The following is a 23717-nucleotide window of genomic DNA, read 5'->3' as shown; positions in this document are numbered from 1 at the left end:
TGAATTTTTGTATCCGTTTTTTTCCCTCATCACATGATTTTTCAATACAGTCCTCTTTGCAGTAAGGGAACTTTTAAATAATGTGACTTTATGATATAGATAATATGGATCCCGGTGAGGTTCTGTGTTTTGTGGCGCTATATCCTCTTCAGACGAACTCTTAAGTTTCATGTCATAGAAAGAGAATGAGTAATGTCCTCTGACACATTAAGTTAGCACCCTAATCGAGGTGGTATCTCATATAGACATTTATCTATGTTATGTTTTTATATTAATCATGCAGTTACTGTGGAAATTCGGTGGGGACAATTATTGTGCTGGCATCAGGGTTAAGGTCATGTGACATCATCTCCTGGAAAGATCCAGGGTCAAAGGTTATATGATGCCACTTCCTGTGATATCATTCAGGTCGAAGGGTGTGTTAAGTCACTTCAGCTGGCATTTTGGTGAATCAGCATCCATGGATGTGTTGGTGGGTTGCGATGATAAATAGACAAGCACCACCTGGCCACATCTGGAGATGCTAGCGCTTGTGCCTAGAACATCGGAAGATCCCACAGTGGAGTAATACTGAGATAAGGCTGTAGGTAAAATTTGTACATAAGGCTGTAGGGAAAGACATACTGGGTTGTCCAGGGATAAGTATAACCAGCTCAAAGAAGTGATGGTGTGCCACAGCTGTACATAGCACCCATAAGAATGAATTCAGAGCATTGTCGTGCTTTCTGGAGGCCACATCTCCTGAGTGACAAAGACTGATAGAAGACTGTACTTAGTAGGACCACAATTGTGGTACATTCCGCTCCCTCATGGTAACTGGACAAAAATCACAAAATAATTTCATGTGGCCCACCCAGTAGATGCAGAGGATAATGGCAGTATTTACTGAGATGTATGACCCTGTGGAGCAAGGCTCCGCACCTCTATGCAGAAACTAAGTCAGTGAAGTGGAGAAGTCAGGTGCATAAACAGCAGCTTTCAAACCCAGGGCCACTAGTATTATGCTGCAGCATAGAGCCAAATTATGCAGCAGGATTGAGTAAATTATGCGGCAAGAAAGGCAATTATGCGGCATAACACAGCACATTTTGTAATAGTATAACTTCATTATTCCTTCATTTTTAAACTTGGTAACCCTGTCTGGGCATTGGCTGCACCTCATTAGTCCCAGTTTAACACCCAAAGATAGCAATAAGCAACATGAAGGTGACCAGTCCAGCTTTGCAAAGGACCTTCCACTGCACGGCAACCCATGTTGCTGGATTTTTATTAACTTTTAAACCTTTTGAGCTCGAAAAATTATTTGGGTGTTAAAATCTGCAGATTATGCAGCAAATTACGGATTATGTGGCAAATGCGGCAAATCTGTAATTATCTGAAAATTGCTGCACAATTACATAATTCCAGTGACCCTGATCATAACTTATCCACCCGCTGTACGTAGAGCTTTGCCTCAATATTTCTCCACTATATGATATTTTATGATCATGCCAGGCCTCCATACCTCCTTCTCTTCAGCTGCATAGTCAGTACAACAACCACTTCTTGTTTCACCCCTAACCTTTTCTGTTTCTGTTTGTCTTTTTTTTCTAAAAAAGGATTGAACCCCCTCAGTGCTAATGATGTTCAGGACCTGCTCTACGATGAGATAAAGCCGGCCATTGAGGGGGCCAACTTTGTAGTGAAGCACATGAAGGACAAAAACGACTACAATGAGGTTTGTGTTCCCCTGCTAATCCCCTTGTTCATTGAAGAACTCACTTCAACGTTTATGCACTTATAATGAGGCCACTGGTTTTGAGTGACACTGCCCTACATTATCACAATTAGCATCACATCTGCTCAATAACATAACATAACATAACATATGGCACACGTTCACCCAAGGGTATCTTGGCGCTGAATAACATATGTTTATTGTTATCCAAATCAATGCTACTCAGTTTATCAACCTCAGAAGGATGAAAGACTGAGTGGACCCACCGGTATCTGAACCTTTGAATATGAGGTCAAACACAAGCCCCTACAGTGGACGCAATACTCTACTAAGCCACCAGACCCGGTGGATATACACATTGGAGTCCCCTCCCATCACTCACTCTGGCAGCTCAATGTCATTTTGCAGTTCTTCTTTTGGCGGTTTCTTATTCTGCTTGTTGCAATTCAATTTCTATCATATTCCATTCCATGATTCCTCTCTCTCCGCCTCCAGTTTATGTTAAACTCTGCTTCACTCCACATTCAGCTCGTACCCATCAGGTAAATTCCCTGGTCCACCGCCATTTTAGTCCCCAATTGACTAACTATCCAATTCAATGCAATACATTTTTGGGCCACCGCTAATCCGAATTCCACCACTTTGAGCATTGATTTTGTTTGCTTAGGGTGGGGTACATAGCCTAATATGCATAACTGTATCGTCGGCTGCAACGGGATCCCAGTCAATACACTCAGTGTGGTGAGCACCTCTCCCCAAATGTTTAACACCCACCACATGTGTTAATTTGTGCCCACCACAATCCTACATGTGGTGCACTTGTACGATTTGGACGGCTCCAATCTGTGCAGCATCTGTGGTTTCACATTTTCATTTATGGTGAATTAATTTCAAACGAGCATTGCGGGTGACCTTTCTGCAGTCGCTGAGGATACTCCTCCACTCTTGTTTCCCCTAGTCTACCCTCCCAGTGGGCTTTTAGTGTGGTCATAGGTCATGCAGAACGTGGGATCAGTAGCACATATAACCGTGAAATTAGCTTGCTGCTCCCATACATATCAGGTAGCGTCTGATTGAGTAGGTACGTGTCGGGCTCCCGTATTAACCCTAGCCAGGCTTTCCGGATTGCCGCCGCCAACCCAGCGTACGCAAGTTGAATTCTCTTTAATATTCTTCGCATGAAATTACATAGTCTTAGGAGATAATTTAAATTGTCTTCATTAAAAATGTCTTTTATTACCTATTCTTTAGTAGGCATTCTCAGACTGCACCAGTTATTATGATTACAATATCATTAATAAATCCCACTCTCTTTTCTCCTTAATAATATTTGTGGAATTGGTCCGCTTCATAAATCTATTACTGCTGGTGTGAGGACCTAGCTACCTAATAACCCTTACTTTTTTGTTAAACCCTGACATCTTTTTTAGATGGCTACTGGGAAATAGGTACAAGTAGAATTGAGAGATAAGCTGTATCATAACCTTTGTCACTTAATTAAAATTATTACAACATCTCACACCTTCCAGCACAAGTTTAAAATACAACCCCGTGTAGGGGGTCAACCTGTTTCAGAGCTTCTTTTATTTGAGCCTTCACCAGGACAAAGTCAAAATAGCATACATTCCACATTTATGAATTTGTAGTATACTTACTTTTCAATGTATTTTGATCTATTCCACAGCACCTGTAAAGGGATAACAAGGAACACTTTTAAATTACAGAAACCAACTTTTTATTTTTGCTTAATACTTCAATTTGTACTTATTACTACATTATCTAGTTCTCATGCTTTGGCAAGTCGATCGCTTAGTATGTTATGAACTGACTGTGCGTGTTGTTTTTCCCCTGCTTTTCCTTAAATAGTCCTTTAATTTGATATTTTGATTCATTGTCCTACACCTCCAGATCTTTTTACAGAACTATTTTTATATATTGCTGCCATCCTCCCATCTTTCAGTATTCTTATTTTATTTCCTTTTTTTGTCTTAGCATTTTCCTGTTCTTCCTTTTTACCTATTTTTGAAGACATTTTGATGAGTTGTTTAATAGTTACACCCCTTGGTAGTTTGAGACAATAAGTTATGTCTTACCTTCTTGATGGCTGTGGTAAAATTAATCAATCCCACTTTCAGTCCGTGTTTGTGTGCAGTGTTTTTTCTTCAGTACATTATCATCAATCAACTGTTTTTTTGTCTTCAGTGTAGTGGGTTCTCCTGTGGTTTCTTCATTCCTTTATTGAAAAAACCCTGTATGCGATGACCTGATATCTATACTCCTTGGTACCTAAGATCTTTCCCTACGCTGTGTCAGCATGTAAGGAGGGTGCGCATAGAGAACCCCCACCGAGGTATGCAATGGTTTAAGACCCATACCAACATTTTTACTTTACGATTTTGCTTTTGTCCTTCTAGCCTAGCTTCTGTTTCTATATTTATGTCAATATTAGATCGTCATTGATAGGGATTCTCCAGTGTAATAATTGAGAGAGGTAGAAGAGGCTTGTATAAAAAAAAGAGTTATAAAATCTTCTTCAAATTTACAAGAATCTCTTTCTGAACTCCATGCCATAACTCTTGTTTCTCTGCCACCTTTTCTGACCTTCTTCTCTCCATTTACAGGAGAAAGATAACTGGAACAGGATGGCACGGACAGTCGATCGTCTGTGTCTCTTCCTGGTGACACCAGTGATGGTTATTGGGACCTTGTGGATTTTCATGGATGGTGCCTACAACTATCCCCCGTCACTTCCCTTTGCCGGAGACCCCTACGACTACCGAGAATCCAACAAGCGATACATATAGGAAATCTCCTGCCATTTCCATAAGGACTAATGTCTTACATTTTAATTTTTTAACATATATGTAATGTTGATAAAAGCAAAGAACCCATTTGAAATGTGCATTGTTTTACCTTTTTTTTTCATTTTTAATATATTTATTTTAAAATAATCAAAAAAGGACTATAAGTTTGTTGATCTCTTTAAAACATAATTTAGAATTTCAGTCAGTAAGTGCAAGCTATTCATTATGTAAAGATTGTTTTTTAAATATGGAGATTAATAATTAGGCTAATCTATCATTATTGGATATCACCGTTATTAGGCGTTTGCTGGTTAAACTTTAACACTCTGAGCCTCTTATCCCCGGCATGTGTTCTGGGGCTTTACACTATGTCAGGGAGGTGTTCCATGGGCATTGCGGTGGGTGTTTCCACGCAACACCCATGGGTTTTGATGCATTCCCAAATTTCATGGATCTGTAAACCTGGGAATGCGTGAAAACTGTACACCTACCCAGGGCAGGCGCAACGTGGAGAAATATTTTTGTCTCCTAATTTTTTCCTCTTTCTGTGTGTTCTGCATTCTGCAGCACACATAGAAAGAGGAAAACACCTCCATGGATTGTTTTTGTGCAGGAAGGTGTCCCTTCCTGCACAAAAACAATCCTGCATGCACCGCAGGCACTCTTGCGCCATAGTGCAAGGGTGTCTGCATTGGTGCTAGGCACCAAATTGTGCACCGGCTGAAAGGACAGTAAATCACCACATCTCGTAAATACGGTGCATTGCTGCCCTTTCAATTTGGCGTAGGGCAGCACAGCAAAAAGACTTGCAGCACTGCCCAATCCAAATCATTGTAAATGAGGCCCTAGGTGTACCGCTTTAGCACTTGACCCTCATGGTGGCAACATCGAACTGTCCGAGGCTTACTCAGGGAAGCGGTGCAGCATAGCAACTCAGAACTCAATGAGACAAATCAGTCAGATATTCATGGGCCAGCCAATTCTTTTACTGAAAAAGAGAAAAAGATGCCCCTTCTGACATACAGTGTAATACTGTACGTAAATATCAGAGGACATTCAAAATGATACACAGCTATCAATGCAATACTTACTGTGGACAGGTAGACAACAGGGAGGGTTCCTCTGTGAAAGGTACTGGATGGTGGATGGTTATACATTGAAAGGTAGTACACTGGCACTCCTTGGGTAGAGGTGGGAGATGTTTATACTTATTACTCCTCTCAGTAACTTCTACCTCACAAACCCCTAAGAAACCATGGTTAGGCAGAGCATGGGTAGAAAAAAGTGATGGATCTCCACAGGTGACACAGTCTAGTGCAGCATCTTTCAGTCTTTGCTGTTTGTGAGCAGGCTGGGTCTGGAAGGTGCATGCAGCGCTTCTACTGGTGTTGAGTCGTCAAACGCAACCTACTGAGTGGGATCTCGGTGACTCTATCCCAGCCGAGCTGAAGTTGCCCCCATTGTTTGTCTTCCGTGTGTAGTGTGCAAGTGCTCGCCCTGGTCTGAGGAAGCACCAGCACCTGTGAAGAAGAGGAGGCTCTCCGTTGGACCTTCACGGGGGAAGAGGGATTTTCCCTTTTTTGTGTCCAAGGACAATGAGATTCCCAACACTTCAGAAGGACTTTCTATCTCCAAACATTCACACTCTATGGTGAGTTGCATTGTAAAAGTCTCAGTAATGCCTTGGGAGAGATCTGCAATCGACATTGATGTCTGGCAGGTTGTTTCCAGCCTCCATCTTGTGTGCCCTCATGCCCACCCAATTCAAAATGGATTCTTGGTTTCAGAGTGAAACACTGCAAACGCACTCCTTGTTTACTCCAACGCACATATTCATGCTGAAAAACCACACATCATTCACATCCCATTAGAATGTAGTGATGGGTTAGGTTACAGGGGAATGAACGACCATTTTGATCTGATGAAGACAATTAAAAGGCTGGACTATCGGGCCTCCTCAAATTGGTGTACTGAGGGTAGGCATATATGACAGCAGCGTCATGATTGGCTTGCGGGAGCCTATATGCGTCCTGACTCCGGAAGAGAAGTGGACGAGAGACGACGATGGAGGACAGTCGACTGCTTTACAAAGGTAAGTGTTCTTTATTTTTTTAAATCCCACTCACCACCCCAGTTCAGTACCAGCCGCCACTGGCATATCCTGCAAATGAGGGTACACAGGGTGCGCCTCTCTGAACGACAGAGCCAAACTATTGGTCTCACTCCATGTCACAACGGAACCTCAGCATACATCCATGAAGTTAGTGTGTACTGAGACATAAAAATTTGAAATCCTTCCAAATCCCGTGATTGTGAACTCAGAGCAATTTTCCTAGCCATGCAGGGGACCTTTCTTATATTAACCCCAAACTTCAGGTAACACACCTTCTTTATCCTGGACCCTCAACACATGGAGGAGCTGCCCTTGACCGCTTCCGATTAAGGCTTCCAGTGCAGAGATTTCCAAATACATATGGGTGGAGCTTTGTGGTTTATGATTAAGTGTTGATGGTATTAAAAAAATGGCACAGTGGTCAACCCAACCTGTTGGAATGGAGGGTGTAACTCCAAGACGTACCATGGGAGGATAAATCAGAGGTCCAAGATACACATTGAATTGTGCAGAGATCTGATAGCCTTTTTATCACTTTGATGGCCTTTCTAAATGCCTAAGAGAGACTCATTGCAAGCAGTGTGGGTTGCCTCTATCTCGGGATCTCAGCTAAAGTGGACCACAGAATTATCACAACCATCACATCCCAGGTATTAGCAACACTACGTCAATGTCAGACTCTGAGGGAAAGAGATGGGGCAAAGGACTTGAAGAAAAAGAACCTGAGACATGTGAAGATACAAGCAAATTCATTGTGCTTGCGAATCGCTGGACGCTTGCAAATAGAGTCCAAGCACTAGGACTGTACCGGTAAAAAGACTTCTTCCCAACATAAAATTGAGAGGGGGGTGGAGGTACAACAATTTTGTAAAGAGAGAAGTCTTAACTTGTTTTGTAAAGGTAATATAGCATAGAGTTTTCCTAGAAGAAGGCTGTTCCAGCACAACTGCAGCTGATGGAGAAAAGGATGAATAAGGAACATAAGAGGTTATGTTATGTTATGTTATCTGAATTTATATAGCACGCAGCTGCCTCAGCAAAGAGGCGTCCCGATGCAGCCAGCAGGTTATTATTATGAAGCAGGTTGCTTCATAATTATCCTAGACGCTGGTTTTGGTAGGACTTCAGTGAATAAAGTGATATGATGTGAATCCCTACCCAAAGGAAGTGACAGTGATCGCCCTTTTGAGGAGACAATGGATACATTTTTTCAGAGTCTTTTAGAATATACGGTGTTACTAACAGCATGTATATGTGTCTTCAATGACACACACAAATCAAAATTAAATCAATCTTGTCACCTTCGCCATTGGACATCCTGTAGCAGCTCTGATTGGATGCCTGAGTACAGCTGTTTGACTTTGGTAACTTTGTGTTAGTGGTGCAAAGCAGACACTCCCTCTTAGCGTCATTGAGTCTAAGCCAATGAGTTCTCGTCCATCCATACTTGGATTTCTCCATACACATCAGGTTTTCTGAACTGCTCTTTGCGAATTGTTGCCCGATGGACTGAGAAGCAATGGTTTGGTAGAGCCTGTGATCTCCAGTGAAAGTACAACAACCTTTCTTCCATTACCTACACACCCTACCAACAAATTGCACATTCATCTAACAAAGCCCAAGCTGATTTTCTCTGCCAATGCTTGTTCTCCTTACTGTGAGCATAGCCACTGACATGGTAGGATGTTTTGCAGGAAAGTTCACAAAATGGGCAGAGCTCTCAAGTTACCCATTCCATACCTGGGTAGCTCATCCAAAAAAAGTTACTCCTGTTGCATGCTGGGATAAGTAGTCCTCTTTTATCCTTTACATGTGCAAAAATCAAAGCGAAAAACATGGAACCTGATCTGGACCTGGGAACCTTGATGCAACCAGGAGCCTCATCGAAGACAGATGAACAGTTCTATAATTAAAGACCCAGAATACAAAGCAAAACCTTAAATTCAGTAATCTTCACCGGCATGTAACTGGTTACAAAGGCATATCCCCTCTCTTCTTCTCTCAGAAGCCCCAAATTTAAGTTTACGAACATCATGACAGGCCCATGGGCACTCAGAAGGCCAGATCTGCAAGGCGACTTGCAAAGGAAGCATCGGAAGGTGATGGGAGAATCACAAACGCACTGGGGCATATTTACAAACAAATGTTGGAGCGCGGTGCTACGCCAAATTTGGCAACGTGTGCTCTGACATTTTTTAAGTGCAGGGATGCGCCATGTACACAAGAATACGGCGCACCCATGTGTTTCCCTTAGCGCTGACGCTAATAAAGCTCCCTAGCACCAATGCAGTCTCCATTGCGCCATGTTGGAAGCAGGGACGATTATGTGCAGGAAGGGACAACTTCCTGCACATAAATAATCTATAATGGCAGTTTGTCACTTCTGTGTGTGATGCAGAATGCAGCACAAATAAAGCAAAAAATGAGGAGAAATTAACAGCGGCTGCCGGAGCAGGTAATCGCAGTGGGGCGGGGCAGGGTGGGAGGGGGACAAGTCGGCAGACTTGGGAAAAGGTCAAATTAAATAAATAATAAAACAGATTCCATCGTCTGTCGACTCCCACACACCCCCTGCCCCGCTCGACCATGCTTCCCTGCACTGGCCACAGCTGGAAATGAACAATTTCTCCTTGTATCACCATTGTAAGACCAGGTATTACCTGGCATTCGTGTTTGGTGCTGCCTCAGCCTTGTAAATCTGGGGGGGTGTCAAAAATCTATGGGGTATATTCTCAAGAACATGTGATAACCATCGCAAATTTAGTGTAGCGCAATTTTGCATATCGCAGTCTATTGCGGGAAAACAATACCATCTCAACGCGGTATTCACAAGACGGCAGCACCATGCGATAGTCCCACGACAACACGTCAAATGTCCGTGATTAAGTCAACGCGATGCCGCAAATATGCGAAACACCAATGCAAAAAGTAGCGATGAGGCCAACCGCAATACAAAAATCAGCAATAACCAGCGACAGGCATGCAATACCCATGTGTCATGCGGGAAAATGCACCATAAAAGCAACTAAAAAACAAAAGGATAATAAAAGAAACTGAGTAGCACCACGGATGCTCCCGGACCGAGTGCAGAGGCCAACGCGAACCCCACAAGCCCCACAGAACACCACCAAGGAACCTCAGGGTCGGGGAAGGGGAAGGAGAAGAGAAAGAGGAAGAGCGGGTGCAGTCCACAGGAAAACAAGATCAGCGTCACAGAGGTGACAGAATACCACCATCCACTGAACGTCAACATGACAAATGTGAATGCAGTCGGAGTGTCAAGGAGGCCTATGGAGGAGGACAAGAGGCGCTGGCACGATGTGAAAAGACAAACCAAGTACAAACCCGCTGCCAAAAGGGAGGCAGCAAAGGCGACCGGAGGTGGGAGTCCTGCACCACAGGCGGAGCCGGAGGAAATGGAGGCCACAGTCATCAGGGTGGAGACGGCGCAAGGAGTTGGGAGTCCGGACACAGCTCGATAGGAACTGACAAAACATAGACCGGGTGAGTAACGACCAGGGACTGGGGGGACGGGGGGAGATGGGCACAATGGCACACATGCACACAAATGTGCAGCACACTGCACAACCACAATGACCATGGAACATGTCCCTGATCTCCGTGGCACACTGCAGCACACACACATAGCAATAACAGCACAGCCCACAACAGTGTGGTACAAAGGGCAACACCGACACTGCAGAACAGAGGACACAACTGGGTCTGCAAATGTGCAGGAACAGGCCAATCACATGTAACACGGCATGAAACTGCGAGATGGAAACGCACGTGTACATCCTCCCCTATGTCATGTACTCCAAATGTCCACTGTCCCGCATCAAATATACAGCACCTCTCAAACAGACACAATGTACATCATCATACAATCTGCATGTTAACAAGAATAATGCACAAACACACGTCAACACAATGTCAACATGCATATCCTCTTCACATTGCAGAGGGGCAAACAACAACTCCAGCAGAGCAGACCAGACTACTCATCAGTGATGCTGGATAGGACCACCACACCTTTGACATCGACGCCCTAAAACAGCCCATGGACATCTTAGGTGACCCACCCCAAGGAGCAGTGCAGCCAAGCCACATAGAGAAGACACCAACCCCTGCACAGACCACACAGCAGGAAGCACCAACCTCCACGTCTGTCTTCCAACACCCCATCTCAGCACACATCGCATTCCAACGCCAGGTGTCAGAATGCCAAAAGGAGGTGGCCAAATGGGTGGGGTCAGAGCACATGGACCCGAACGAGAGCACACACGTGGGTGTTAAGTCCTACCAGGGACCACCCACACCCCACAAAGGAGACCCACACCTCGACAGAGAGACATGCATACTTCCTGCAAAGAACCATCCCCAGTGCCCAGGAATCATCATACACACCCCCACGCTGGACCTCCGTATGACGGCCCAGTTCACTCTTCCCACGCATTGAGTGGGTGACGACAAAGCTGCATGTCCAAAGTCTTACCCACTGCCAATGGTAACATTGTTGCGCACGCTGTACACAGCACAATGTAATGTTGTAGGCCCAGGGACCCTCATGCATACATCATGACCACACGGACACACTGAGATAGTTCGTGGAAATGGCTATGGGCACGAGCGCCCAGATCCTTTATTGGCATGGACACATGTACAGTGACGCCTGTGCTGGATGTGTGTGGGGTGAGTGTAAGCCAGCCAGCACGGAGTTGCTGGTGTTGGCAACAAATTGAACAGTGAACACTATGGAAACGGAAACAGAAAAACACCAGCATTACTGTGGAGCATCATGTTGGTATCCGGAGCAAGTACAGAGGTCAAACAACATGCAAACAGATGTGTCTGTAAGTTTCAGTGCACCGATGTTGGGGCTTCAGAGCTGAGCTCGCTCATGTGAAGAAAATGTCAAGGATTGTGTTCCTTCTGGAAAAACCTGATGCAGCTGCAGTGGGGTGTGTTGTGTTACACCTGCATCATCTTCCTCATCATCGTCCCCGGTCTCCCACACTGCGGTGACCTTGCTGCGTGAGCTCCCCACACTACACAACCCAATCAGAAATGGTCCATGAGTCATGGTGCTCTGAATCAGTGGCACCTCAAGTGCTGACCAGGGCATCAGGCAGATGATGGTATCCACGACAGGTCAGACCATCTCTGACAGTCTGGCAGTAAGACACATACGACTCTGGCTGTGTTCGTCTGAAGGTGGTCCTGGTGGTGGTGGCGTGTGCCTCCTGCGGTGATGAGACGTCCAGGCCGGTCAGGACTCGAATTAATTAGTGAGCCATGGTGGACCGCTGCTGATGCCGGAGGCAGCAGACAGTGCAGGGCCACAGACACATGGAGTTGAGGACCCAAGACCACCGTCTCAGAGGGATCCAATATCTCAGCAGACAGGGTCCCTGACTTGAGCTGCACAGAGTTAGTGCCCCGGATGCACTACGGCCGGCACAGGCACACCCACAAGGGATGGTGACTTGTGGTGCAGTGAGATAGGGGCACATGAAGTGCTGAGCGGGTTCTCGTCGAGGTCCAAGGTGGATGTGGCAGAGGCTTGCGGGGGACAGTGGAGGGTGTCCTCTAGGGCAGGATGCAGAGGGCAGAAGCCGGCCGCAAGCAGCAAATGGAGGAGTGGAATGCTAAAGCCTCATTTTTGCTAGAAAGTCTGTATTACCGACATGATGTTGAAGACAACCCCCAGTCCATAGGCTCAGTCACCACCAAAGTTCAACCAGAAAGTGTCCATGGATGTCGGGAACAGACTTAGTGGCACCAGAGTTGAAAGGGGATGCAGTCTGCGATGAGGCCAGTGCAATGATGTACAATCTGCCATGGATATATCAGGACTCATTTCCCAAGGTGTGACCTACTGGCCCGCAGTGTTGTCCCAAGGCAGCAGTCAGCAGGGGCACAAAGGCACGTGTGGTTGGCACGCGATGCACAGAGTTGGTGGCCCCATATGCACTGCGGCTGGGACAGGCACACCCGCAAGGGACGGTGACTTATGGTGCCTTGAGAACGGGACACACAAGCTGAGCAGGTCCTCATCGATGTCCAAGGTGAACGAGGCATAGGGTTGCGGGAGCCAGTGGAAGGTGTCCTCCAGGGCAGGATGCAGAGGGTACAAGCCATCCGGTAGCAACAAATGGAGGAGTGGAATGCTACTGCCTTGTTTTCGCCACAAAGTCAGTATCACAGACATGATGATGACGACAATCCCAATGCCATAGACCGATTCACCACCACGGTTCACCCAGAAAGTGTCCATGGATGTTGTAGAACAGACTCAGAGCTGAACGGATGTTCAGTCAGCGATGGTGCCGTGTCCTGCCTGCTACGGACTGGATTGTATTGGAGTGAGGCATGCTGGATTGCAGTGCAGGCCGGAGGCAGCGGTCCGCATGGGCCCACAGCCACGTGTCGTTGGGATGACATGCAGAGTTGCTGCCACTGGATTGAAGGGTGTACAGTGAAGTAAGACTGCAATGTATGTATGGCCTCAGACATCATGTAATCAAGACACAGTTCCATATGTGTGACCTACTGCACTGCAGTGTAGGATCCTTTTCTCCTCCGGACTGAACCGTGTCTTCCTCTTACACTTCTCCCTGTGTGCAATGATATGAGCTCTGGCATGATATGAGCTCTGGCATACATGAATAAAGACTCAGTTCCAAGTGTGTGAACTACTCGGACTCAGTGTAGGCCGAAGGCAGTAGTCAACAAGAGTTGGTGACCCCACATAGAAGGGAGAACACAGATATGTCTCAGCCATGACATGTGTACTCAGCCATTGCATAATCAAGACTCAGTTCCAAATGTGTGACCTACTTGACCATGTTGTAGGCCGGAGGCAGCAGTAGAGTATGTCACCGAGAAAGGAGTAAAGCGGGCCTGTGTCGCGGAGGCCGTGATGGTCTGAGGAGGCTGCCAGGGTCGTGGGCCTCAGACTAGGAGCTTACGCTGGCACGTGGTGGGCCCTCTTTGACACATGCCAGTGTCGACAGGTGGGCAGTGTGGCCTGGCTGCACAGGGGTGGGCCTGATGGGTTCGGGGTCCAGCGGCCCGGGGTACAGCATGCGCACAGAATCGCAGGCAACTCCGCTCACGACGACGGCGTCGGCCTCGTGGTGGGGTGAACCTACACAATTTTTTTTATTTTTTTTCAGAGTTTTATATAGCGTTTACAAGACCCGGGGGTATCAGATGGCGGTTGAGGAGAAGTTCTTTTAGTTGTCTCTTGAAGATCGTGAAGGAGGGATTAGTCCTGATGTGGGTAGGGAGAGAGTTCCAGATTTTTGGGGCATTCCCTGAGAAAGAGCGGGAGAGGGCTTTTTGTTTATGTCTCTTTGGGGGGATTAAGAGGAGCGAGTTGGAGCTTCTTAGGTTTCTTGATTGTCCAGCTTTTGTGAATTTGGCAGCTAGGTAGTCCGGTTTGCCTGTGTGCAGGGCTTTATGGGTGAGACAGGCAGTTTTGAAGGTGCAGCGTGCTTTGATGGGTAGCCATTTTAGGGCCTGTAAAGCAGGGGTGATATGGTCGTGTTTCTTGGTACCTGAGACCATTCTTGCTGCTGCGTTTAGGGAGGCTCTCAGGGGGGCTGTATGTGTTTTTGCTGTCCCAGTTAGTGTGGCATTGCCATAGTCAAGTCTGAACAGAACTAGAGATTGGGTTGCAATTCTTAGGTCATTGGGGGGTATGAAAGGTTTGATTTTGTTGAGGAGTTTTAGGTTGTAGAGGGCACCTATTGCTGTGGATTTGATGTGAGAGCTCATGTTGAGGCTTGAGTCTAGAGAGATCCCTAGTGATTTGACCGAGATTGCTGGAGTGAGTTTGTAGTTTAGGAAGTCAAGGTTGTTTATCCATTCTTGGATCTGAGGGGGTTGTTGGTGATTGGAGAAGACAAGGTTTCATTTTTTCTTGGTTGAGTTTGAGGTGGTTGAGAGTTAGCCAATTTTCGCAGAGTGGAGTTGAGGCGGAGGATGTCATTGAGGGAGGAGATCTCGAGGTACAGCTGGGTGTCATCAGCATAGAGGTGGTAGGCGATGCTTGCTTGTTTTAGAATGGCAGTGAGCGGTTCCATGTAAATGTTGAAGAGTGTGGGGGAGAGGACTAAGCCTTGAGGGACACCTCGAGTAGAGTGGGAGGTGTCGGACATTGAGTTTTTGATTTTTATGAGTTGGGAGCGGTTATGTAGAAATGAGGAGAACCATTTTAGGACAATATTATCTGCTCCGACACGTTTTTGTAAGGCGTCTAAGAGTAGGTTGTGATCAACTGTGTCAAAAGCAGCTGATAGGTCGAGGAGGACAAGTAGGCAGCATCTGTTGGAGTCAAGGGAGTTGTGAATGTCGTTCGTAATGCTCAGTATAGCGGTCTCTGTGCTGCATCCCTTCCTGAACCCGGATTGGTGTGAGTCAAGTAGGTTTTTAGATTCCAGGTGTTGGTTCAGTTGGGAGAGTACAAATTTCTCCAGGATTTTGGCTAGGAAAGGAAGGTTGGTGATGGGCCTAAAGTTTTTGAGGTCATTTGGGTCAGCATCCGTTTTTTTTAGAAGGGGGGTGACTTGACCTTGTTTGAGGCATCAGTCCGTTGTTTAGTGAGCTGTTGATAATCTTTGTCCACAGAGGGGTTAGGGTGAGGTTGAGGTTATTAGCTAAGGAGCCGGGTAGAGGGTCTGCGTAATGGTTGGAGGGTTTGGAGTTGGCAATCACATTAGAGATGTGCTCTTCGGAGGAATGAAAGTCGTCTCCGAGTGAATGAAGAACAGCCGACTAAAACTGAACTCAGACAAGATGGAAGTCCTCATACTCTGATCCACCCCATCGGCCTGGGACGACTCCTGGTGGCCGACCGCACTGAGAACAGCCCCAACACCCACCGACCACGCACGCAACCTAGGGGTCATCCTCGACTTCTCCCTCTCCATGACGAAGTAGGTCAATGCCGTCTCTTCCTCCTGCTCCAACACCCTCTGCATGCTCCGCAAGATCTACAAGTGGATCCCAATCAAAATGAGAAGACCGGTCACCCAGGCCCTTGTCAGCAGCAGGTTGGACTACGGAAACGCCCTCTATGCAGGAGCCTCGGCCAAACTCCTGAAACTACTTCAACGCATTGAGAACGCCTCTGCACGCCTGATCCTCGACATCCCCCACCGCAGCCACATCACACCCCACCTGAGAGACCTGCACTGGCTCCCCGTCAACAAGAGGATAACCTTCAAGCTCCTCACCCACGCACACAAGGCACCCCACAACACCGGACCAGCGTACTTCAACAGAAGACTCAGCTTCTACACCCCCACCCGCCAGCTTCGCTCTGCCAACCTCGCCCTCGCCACAGTCCCCCAAATCCGAAGAGCGACCTCCGGCAGCAGGTCGTTCTCCCACCTCGCCGCCAAGACCTGGAACACCCTCCCCATCCACCTACGGCAGACCCAAGACCTGCTGACCTTCAGAAGACTCCTCAAGACCTGGCTTTTTGAGCAGTAGCAGCATTCCCCCCCCCCCCCATCGCCTTGAGACCCTCACGGGTAAGTAGTGCGTTTTACAAATGCTATGATCGATTGACTGATTGATTGAGAGGAGCCACCCTGGCAGGGACGTTGGGCATTCCAGAAGAGAACCACGCCCAGGGCTATGTGCTTTTTATTCACGCCGGGCCAGCCCACTCCGCACACGCTTACGGGGGGGACGTAACAGGCTACATTTCCATGAACTCCCCCACTGGCTGGGGTGACGTGGTTGCGTCCACTGTCCCCTACACTCCATACACCAGCGGTGTATGTTGCCATGGATATGGGTGTGTTCTGTATACTGCAGTCTGTCCAGCACATCTCCCCCACACTTGGCATTGTGTACATTCCCATACATGGGTCTCTTGCCTCCTTCACACCTACCTGGTTCCCACCTCTCCCCACATTCCGCTATTGTGTGGCTGGGGTGCCATGATGTTGATGGCTCATGTTCACGGCTAGCCCAGGTTACCATGGTAAGTTGTGCTGTTGTGTCTGATGGGTGGGCATGTTGTTTGGCATGTCACATGTGAATTTGTGACATGTGCATTGCCAGAGTTGTGAGTTGCATGTTTGTGGAGTTGAGGTGTGTGGGGTGTTTATTTGGTAGTTGCCAACGGGCTGTGCATTTCCATTCGTGCCATCCTGGAAGAGTTGGTTGATGTAGGACTGCAGGAAGTTGTAGGTCTCATGCACACTGCCTGGGTAGTTGGTGACGATGTTGGTGGTGATTCAACGGTGTTGGGATGTTGCCTGCACATTGATGGGAGCGGTGTGCTTTCTGTTGGGGTACTTGTGTGCTGTGTCAGCAGGGGGCACAAGTGGTACATGTGTTCTGTTGATTGCCCCCAACGCGTGCGTGCATCCAGCTATGGCGTATGGTCCTTGCTTGGTCTCCAGTGGTTCCTGCGCATTGTGGTCGACATAAGGTTACTGGGGTACCAGGCTGATGATGGCATCCCGGACAGGTGTGAGGGACTTGGATGTGGCTGGTTGTGAGACTCCTCCGACTGTGGCCGGTGTTGGTTGGGAGGTACCAGTGGCCAACAGGTGCAGCACAGCCAACAGCTTTGCCTGAGGTGGGATGTTGGTTGTCCACTGTGTTGGTGCCGTCAACATGTTGGGCGATGATGGTCAGGATGCGTGGATGGTTTTCCTTTTGAGCCTGTAGTGTGCAATGTCATTGTCAGGTGTTGGGTCTGTGAGGCTGGTGCGTTTCCTGGGGTCTGCTGTCTTTGTCCGCGCTGCCTCTGTGGTGGTCCGGTGGGGGGTGGGTGGCTGTCCTGGGTGTGGTGGCACAGTACCCTGGCCTGAGAGCTCCTAAGTGAGTTCAGAGGGTCACCTCTCCTTGTACTTTGCCGAGGGCCTCCTCAAGTTTGGTTACGCCCCTGTTTTATTCCCATTTTCTAATTTGACTGATCCTGGAGAAACTAATACAGAAAAATGTAATCAGAAGACGTGTGCTTCAGCAATCATAAAGTGTAACGGCCAGGACTTTCGAGCTGGGGGGTACAGGTTTGAGTCTCGCCGTTGGTTCCACATCCTGTGATTCTGGGCAAGTCACTTCATCTCCCCATGCCTACCGAAAATGAATGTGTCCCTGTGTAACATAACTGGTGCTCATATAAAGCGCTCCAATACTTTCGGGTCGAGTCTGCGCTATATAAAACGGCGAAAGAAAAGCTGGAGACTGTGCAAAGTTTGTGAATAAAAAGCAGCACAAGACACGTGTTCGCTGTCACGTGATAGGTTTTCTTGCAACACCATGAATAGAGAGGAAGTGATAAAGTGAGGCAGTGGCGTAGTGAACCCCCGCTTAAGTGGCGGTCGCCACTGCACCCATGGCACTGTATTCTGTGTCCCAGTGAAATGTGATGCCTTTTTTATTTGGTCTATTCTGGAGGATGGCAGACAATGTGTCATAAAACATTCCAAGGCAAGAGTAGGACTAGGAGGTGCAGGTCAAGTGCTGTGAAGTGAGCCCCAGGAAAGGAGAAGGAAATTATGAACACATAAAAAAAAAAACAGAGGGAAGACGATCAAATGGAAAAATGATGGTAGAGAGAATTGGAAGACAAAAAGAACAGGAAGGGAGATTGGAAACCAGTAAATGATGCAAAGACAGAGGGCTGGAAGGAGGATAGTTTGGGTGGAGAGGTGAAAGAATCAATTAGTAAAAGGCTGGAAGGGTGGATGAAAGGTTGGACAAAAGGGTGTAAGGACAAATGGATGGAAGTGTGAAAAGATGGATCGATGTGTGAAGGAACTGGTCAATGGATGGATGGAATGATGAAAGGATGCATGGATACATGGACAGCGGCAGCCGACACAGGTAAATAAATGCGGTGAGGTAGGGCAGGGTGAGGCGGGCGGAATGGGAGGGGGGAAGTCGACAGACGACAGACTAGGAATAATTAAATAAATAAATAATACATATTCCGTCGTCTGTTGGCTTCCCCACCGCTGTGCCTTGACGCGCCCTGCTGCGCCCTGCGCCGCCTCACCGCGCTTATCTGTGCCAGCCGCCACCGTACATGGAAAGAAGAGTGAAAGGGTGGGTTTATGAGTGAAAGGATAAATGAATGAATCAGTGAGCTGATGGATGGATGGAATATCAATGGATTGTTTGAATTATGAGAGGACGGGCGAAAGGATCGAAGAAGGGATGGATGGAAGGGTGGGACAGTAAACGGAAATATAGGAACTGTACAGCTAAACAGATCAATTATAGGAAGTGTCAGGCTTACCTGCTTCACCCACTCTGTGTCATTAAAGATTTGTTTCAAAGTGGAGGTATTTTAACTTTCTGGCTACTCCTTTGAGTAAGGAAACGTAGCACGTCATTTTGACTCGCACTGATAAAAGCTTGGGCCACAACGGGTTAAACTAGATATGGTTTTAAAGGGTGCGAGGAAAGGGCACTTCTATAAGGGCAGAGAACAGCTGGTGGGTGGAGGTAGAGTGACAGAGTCTCACCCAGCACTCTCACTCCCCTGAGCCCAGGCAACATGGCCGACAAACGAGCCCTCTCAGGCAGTAAGCTGTGCGCTCTGTGTACACAACAGGGCAGCTGGGGGCAGGCAGCTGCTTGCATCCCGCTGTAACCACACCATAAAGACCTCGAAGCCGGCTGCCGGTTGTTCTGAGTTTGTGTCATCACCAGAGATATTTTTGGCCTCAGAGGCTTGGGCGTGCGAACAGCTCCACGCCAGGAATGTGCCAGCCTCGAGTGTGCACTGTTTCCTTTGGCTGCAGGAGGAACCATAGGCTATTGGCCTGTGGAAAGAGGCATGACAGCTCCGGAGGTTGAGCGCCTGCTGCCTGCGAAAATCTATTATATGTATCCTGCTGGTCATTGGTTCGAATCTCGGTCAGGCTGGCTCAGACTTTCATTAATTTTAGCTTGATGAAATGAGTGCACTGAGATGGGCAACAGTAACATACATTCATGGGCTTATTTACAAGCCCCTTGCGCTGCCACTCCGTCACTTTTTTTGATGCACCAGCGGCGCAGTGTGGTGCTCCATATTTACAAGGCCACACAAAGCCAACCTGCGTGGCTTTTCATTGCCTTGTAAATACGGCCCCTTTTCATGCATGACTTCGCGTGAAAGGGGCGTTCCATGGGTGCTGCTGTGGGTGTTCCCATGCAACACCCATGGATTCTGCCGCATTCCCAGATTTACAACATTTCGTAAACCTGGGAATGCGTCAGAATCCTTTGCCTCCCCAGGGGAGGCGTAAGGAGGCGCAGCGAGGAGAAATACTTTTCCCTCTTTCTATGTGTGTTGCATTCTGCAGCACACATAGAAAGAGGAAAACACCATCAATGATTGGTTTTGTGCAGGAAGGTGCCCCTTCCTTCACAAAACAATCATACCCACAATGCAGGCACCCATGGTGCAAGGGTGCCTGCATTGGCCCATGGCAGTCCATTGTGCGTCAGCGCAGGGAAAAGCACAGGGATGCGCCATATTGTTGTAAAAATCAAACATCCCTGTGCGTTTGAAATTACGCAGCTCAGCGCAGCAAAATGGCTTACGGGGCTGCGCAGCGTAATTTTGTTGTAAAAAAGCCCCTCAGTGCCAAGAGACAGGTTTGCCAGTGGCCTCATTCTATGAATGTCACCTGTTCAAACGGAAGCTAGCTAGCTGATCCGTCACACTGGATTTTACAGTCTCTCAAAGTTTATTAAGTTGTAGCTGAAAGCAGTTAGAATTAGTGTGCGCTTTGTGCAGAAAATCATATTTTAGAGTCAAGTTGTATTTGATGTCTGTCCTAACGAAGGACAAATGCCGTGGTTTCTTAGCAGTTTTTTTTTGTTGGAGTTTTATATAGCGCAAACTAGACCCAAGACATCGAGTATCAGAGCACTGTACATGAGCACCAGTTTCGTTACAGAAGGACACATTCATTTTTGTTAGACACGGGGAGAATAAGTGATTTGCCCCGAATCACAGAATGATGAGCGTCATTGCTAAGACTCGAACCCGGCTCCCTAGCTTCGAGGTCAACCGCTCTAGCCATAAGGTTACATCCTCTCCCCAATCAGCAATCTATTTTTTCAGATTCTACTACCCCGTTCCAATTATTATATAACAAGGAGTGTCCACAACCTAGAGCCAGGCACCACACTGTCTTCCTTAAAGTAAAAAAGTTTAAACTCCTCCCCCTCTGGATGTACCTATAAAGGATCACTGCAACCCAAAAAGCTCCTAAGGAAACTAACAGCACACTGCAGCTGAAGTCAAGCTGTAGCAAGGGGTGTGGGTAAGTTATAAGGACCAGAACTGAGATCAGAAAGTAGAATCGGAGTAGTCAGATCACCAGTAGGCAATCAAGGACTTACCTCCACATCACTTCCTTGTTCCTGTCGTTACATCATGAGCAACTACCTATAGTGCTTAATTTGAGCTGTGGTCTATTGGGCTCAACACTGGCTCTTAGTTCTCAAAACCGGCACTTATGGCAGTCTGCCACATGGTGGCACTGTTTGTCTAATTTAGAAATGAGCACAACCATAGTTGCTCATCAATCCAATATATATTTTAAACAACAAATACCTGCCGCCTTAGCCATTCTTATAGATTTGGAGCCTCAAATAATCTGAATTGTCACACTTGTACGAGTGCGATGGTTAATAGTTGTGTTGGTACAGTCATTGGCAGGGGCACTGGATGGTACAAGCTGCAGTGGCCTCCTTTCTAGGGCCCAGGCACTTATTTCTTTACAAATTAAGCACTGCTACCAAAGCAGACGCAACCAGCATCAAGTGGCCACCAAAGTGGACAACTAGAAAGGGCAAAATCCAGACACATAGAACCAAATCCGTAAGACCAACAAACCTCCAAGCTCTAGTTCCTCAGTAAATCAATAAGCACTAAAGCACAAGGAGCATAAAAGAAAGGAGGAACAGCCAGTGTGCTGGGAGGAGCCTGCCCTAAATCGGGAACCGCTGCAGTAGGCAGGTGCCTCCTGGAGTTAACAGGTGGGTCAAGGAAGCCAAATGCACAGAGAGAGACTACCAGCCATCCCCACCAAGGCGTGCGGGACTGCGGCGTAACACAGGCCCCCTCAGCACAGTACTCTGGCCTAAGAGCTCTGGATTAAATCGGGAGCGGGGGCCCCACCCTATACCTTGCAGGCGGGCCCCTTCAAGTTTCGTTACGCACGTGGTGCGGGAGGGGGCATCAGGGGCTGGAAGGCCATGTAAAAAGACACAATCAGAAACATGAGACCCCTGAAACATGTCCAGCTCCAAATACAGAGGAACGAATGATGGTGTTTTATAGAGTGCACAGCTACTCCGATGAGTGTCCCGTTGCGAGAAGCAAAAAACAAAATAAAATTGTCTGGTACGCCGAAAACAACCACGTCTTAAGCTTCATACAAAATAATGAGTCCAACAAGAGAGCAATCAAGTGCAGGAGCATCAGAGAACAAGCCCAAAATATCAAAGATATACAAGAGAACCTAGAGCAAGGAACAAAATAGCCCCAGCCATGAGTAACTTCTGCCCCTAACCTGGCCCCAGCCCACAGCAGAGGTAAAAGTGCATGACAATACAAAAGGAGAGCAAAGGAGAAGGGGCAAATGTGCCAACAAGAAAGAAAACAACAACAGGCAAAGCAGGTCCAGACCATGCCTAACAATGAGCAAAAGGAGACAATACTATCAGAGGCCACATCAAAGGCTAACTGGCCCTGCAAGAAAAGGCGCAGGAATAAGAAGAAGCATGCTCAGGGCACTCCAAGCTCCACAGTCAAATAGTTCACCAGTGCCACAGAACCCCAAAGGAGCCATAAGAGGTCCCCAATATGGAGGACCCTACAAGACCAAGCGGATTGGATCAGGCTAGCAAGTCAACTCTGGCAAAAAGGACCAAGTAAGAAGCACAGACTGGGAAGTGTAGGATCATAAATACAGCTAAACCACAAACTGAGCTTCTCTGAAGTCACAATGGTTGGCCACTGAGGGCACACACCCCAGACACGAAGCAACCCATGGCTGTAGCTGAACATTCCCTGGAATGACCCCCCAGAGGAAGCTGCAGGAGCTAGAATAAATATGCCATGCCAAGGCAGCCAACATCACCCTCAAGCACCTTGAGACAAATATCAACTGGAGATGGAGGGCAGTTCAAGGAGCACGAATGAGCCAGTGCCGACAAAGAATCAGACACCCAAAAAAACAAAGTCAAACATGGCGAAGGACAAAAGGCAAAAGAGACACAAGCACCAGCACACAAAGAGTATACACACTCAATACAAAGAAAGAGGAAACTAAGCCTCAGGGCAACAGAGAAAAGGCAGGAAGGCCAGGCACAGCCCCCACAGCTTAGACCTAAACAGTGTCTAATAAGGCAGAAAGGCCATATAAGAAGGCCTCAAAACCCTGCGCTCGGAATGGTTGGCATGGATCACCAAAGTGAAAAAACTGCCAGGGAGGACACAGACCCAGCCAGCCAAGCCTCATCCCTACTATTAACGATAATGATTAGTGGCCTCATTGTAGAGCGCAGTTTGGTGAGGGAGTGTCCCATGGAAACAGTGTGGTGCTGTGGTGCATACCCTGAGGATGCAGCACTGCCTGGTGGGACAGTGTCCGTAAGGTGCAATGGATGCCCTGTGTTCAGGTGGACGAATGATCTGAGGATGCTGTGTTTGAGTCCCTAGGATGCAGCGAATTGTGAGGGGTTGGTGTCCATAGGAAACAGTAGATTGTGCTGCGTTGGTGCCACTAGACTCCATTACAGTGTGGCAGGTCAGTACTCCTAAGGTGCCGCGTCGTGGGTGACCATTCCCTGGATGCAATGCAGGGGCATGAGTTTGTGCTCCCAGGATACAGACCCAAGGACCACCTCTCCGAAAGCCATTGCTTATGTTTTTGTATTTAGTCCATTTCAGTGCATGAAATTCATGAGAACAAACACCAATCAGCCTATCAGTTGGCCAGAATAACTATTTGTTATAGTCACTTGCGTTTTAATTTGCAAATAGCTTTTTTGTTTCATTTGTTATGCGAAAAGGTAGAGCACTAAAGCAACCTCTTCAGACAAG

At 47.3% G+C, this 23717-nt stretch overlaps 1 protein-coding gene across 1 annotated transcript in view; it reads left to right on the top strand.

The window, feature by feature from the left end:
* LOC146786160 (acetylcholine receptor subunit delta-like) overlaps nt 1-4784 on the top strand; it is an 84452-nt gene extending 79668 nt beyond the window's left edge. The window contains exons 11-12 of the mRNA XM_085635684.1: nt 1599-1717; nt 4339-4784. Of these exons, the coding sequence (XP_085491810.1) occupies nt 1599-1717; nt 4339-4521 (302 nt within the window). The 3' untranslated portion in view covers nt 4522-4784. The remainder of the gene's footprint in view (nt 1-1598; nt 1718-4338) is intronic.
* The last annotated feature ends 18933 nt before the right edge of the window (nt 4785-23717 follow it).

The sequence above is a fragment of the Triturus cristatus genome, chromosome 11 (genome assembly GCF_964204655.1).
Source record: "Triturus cristatus chromosome 11, aTriCri1.1, whole genome shotgun sequence".
NCBI classification, from domain to species: domain Eukaryota; kingdom Metazoa; phylum Chordata; class Amphibia; order Caudata; family Salamandridae; genus Triturus; species Triturus cristatus.
Note: the sequence above shows the minus strand (reverse complement) of the source record. Positions and strands in the feature narration are given on the sequence as shown.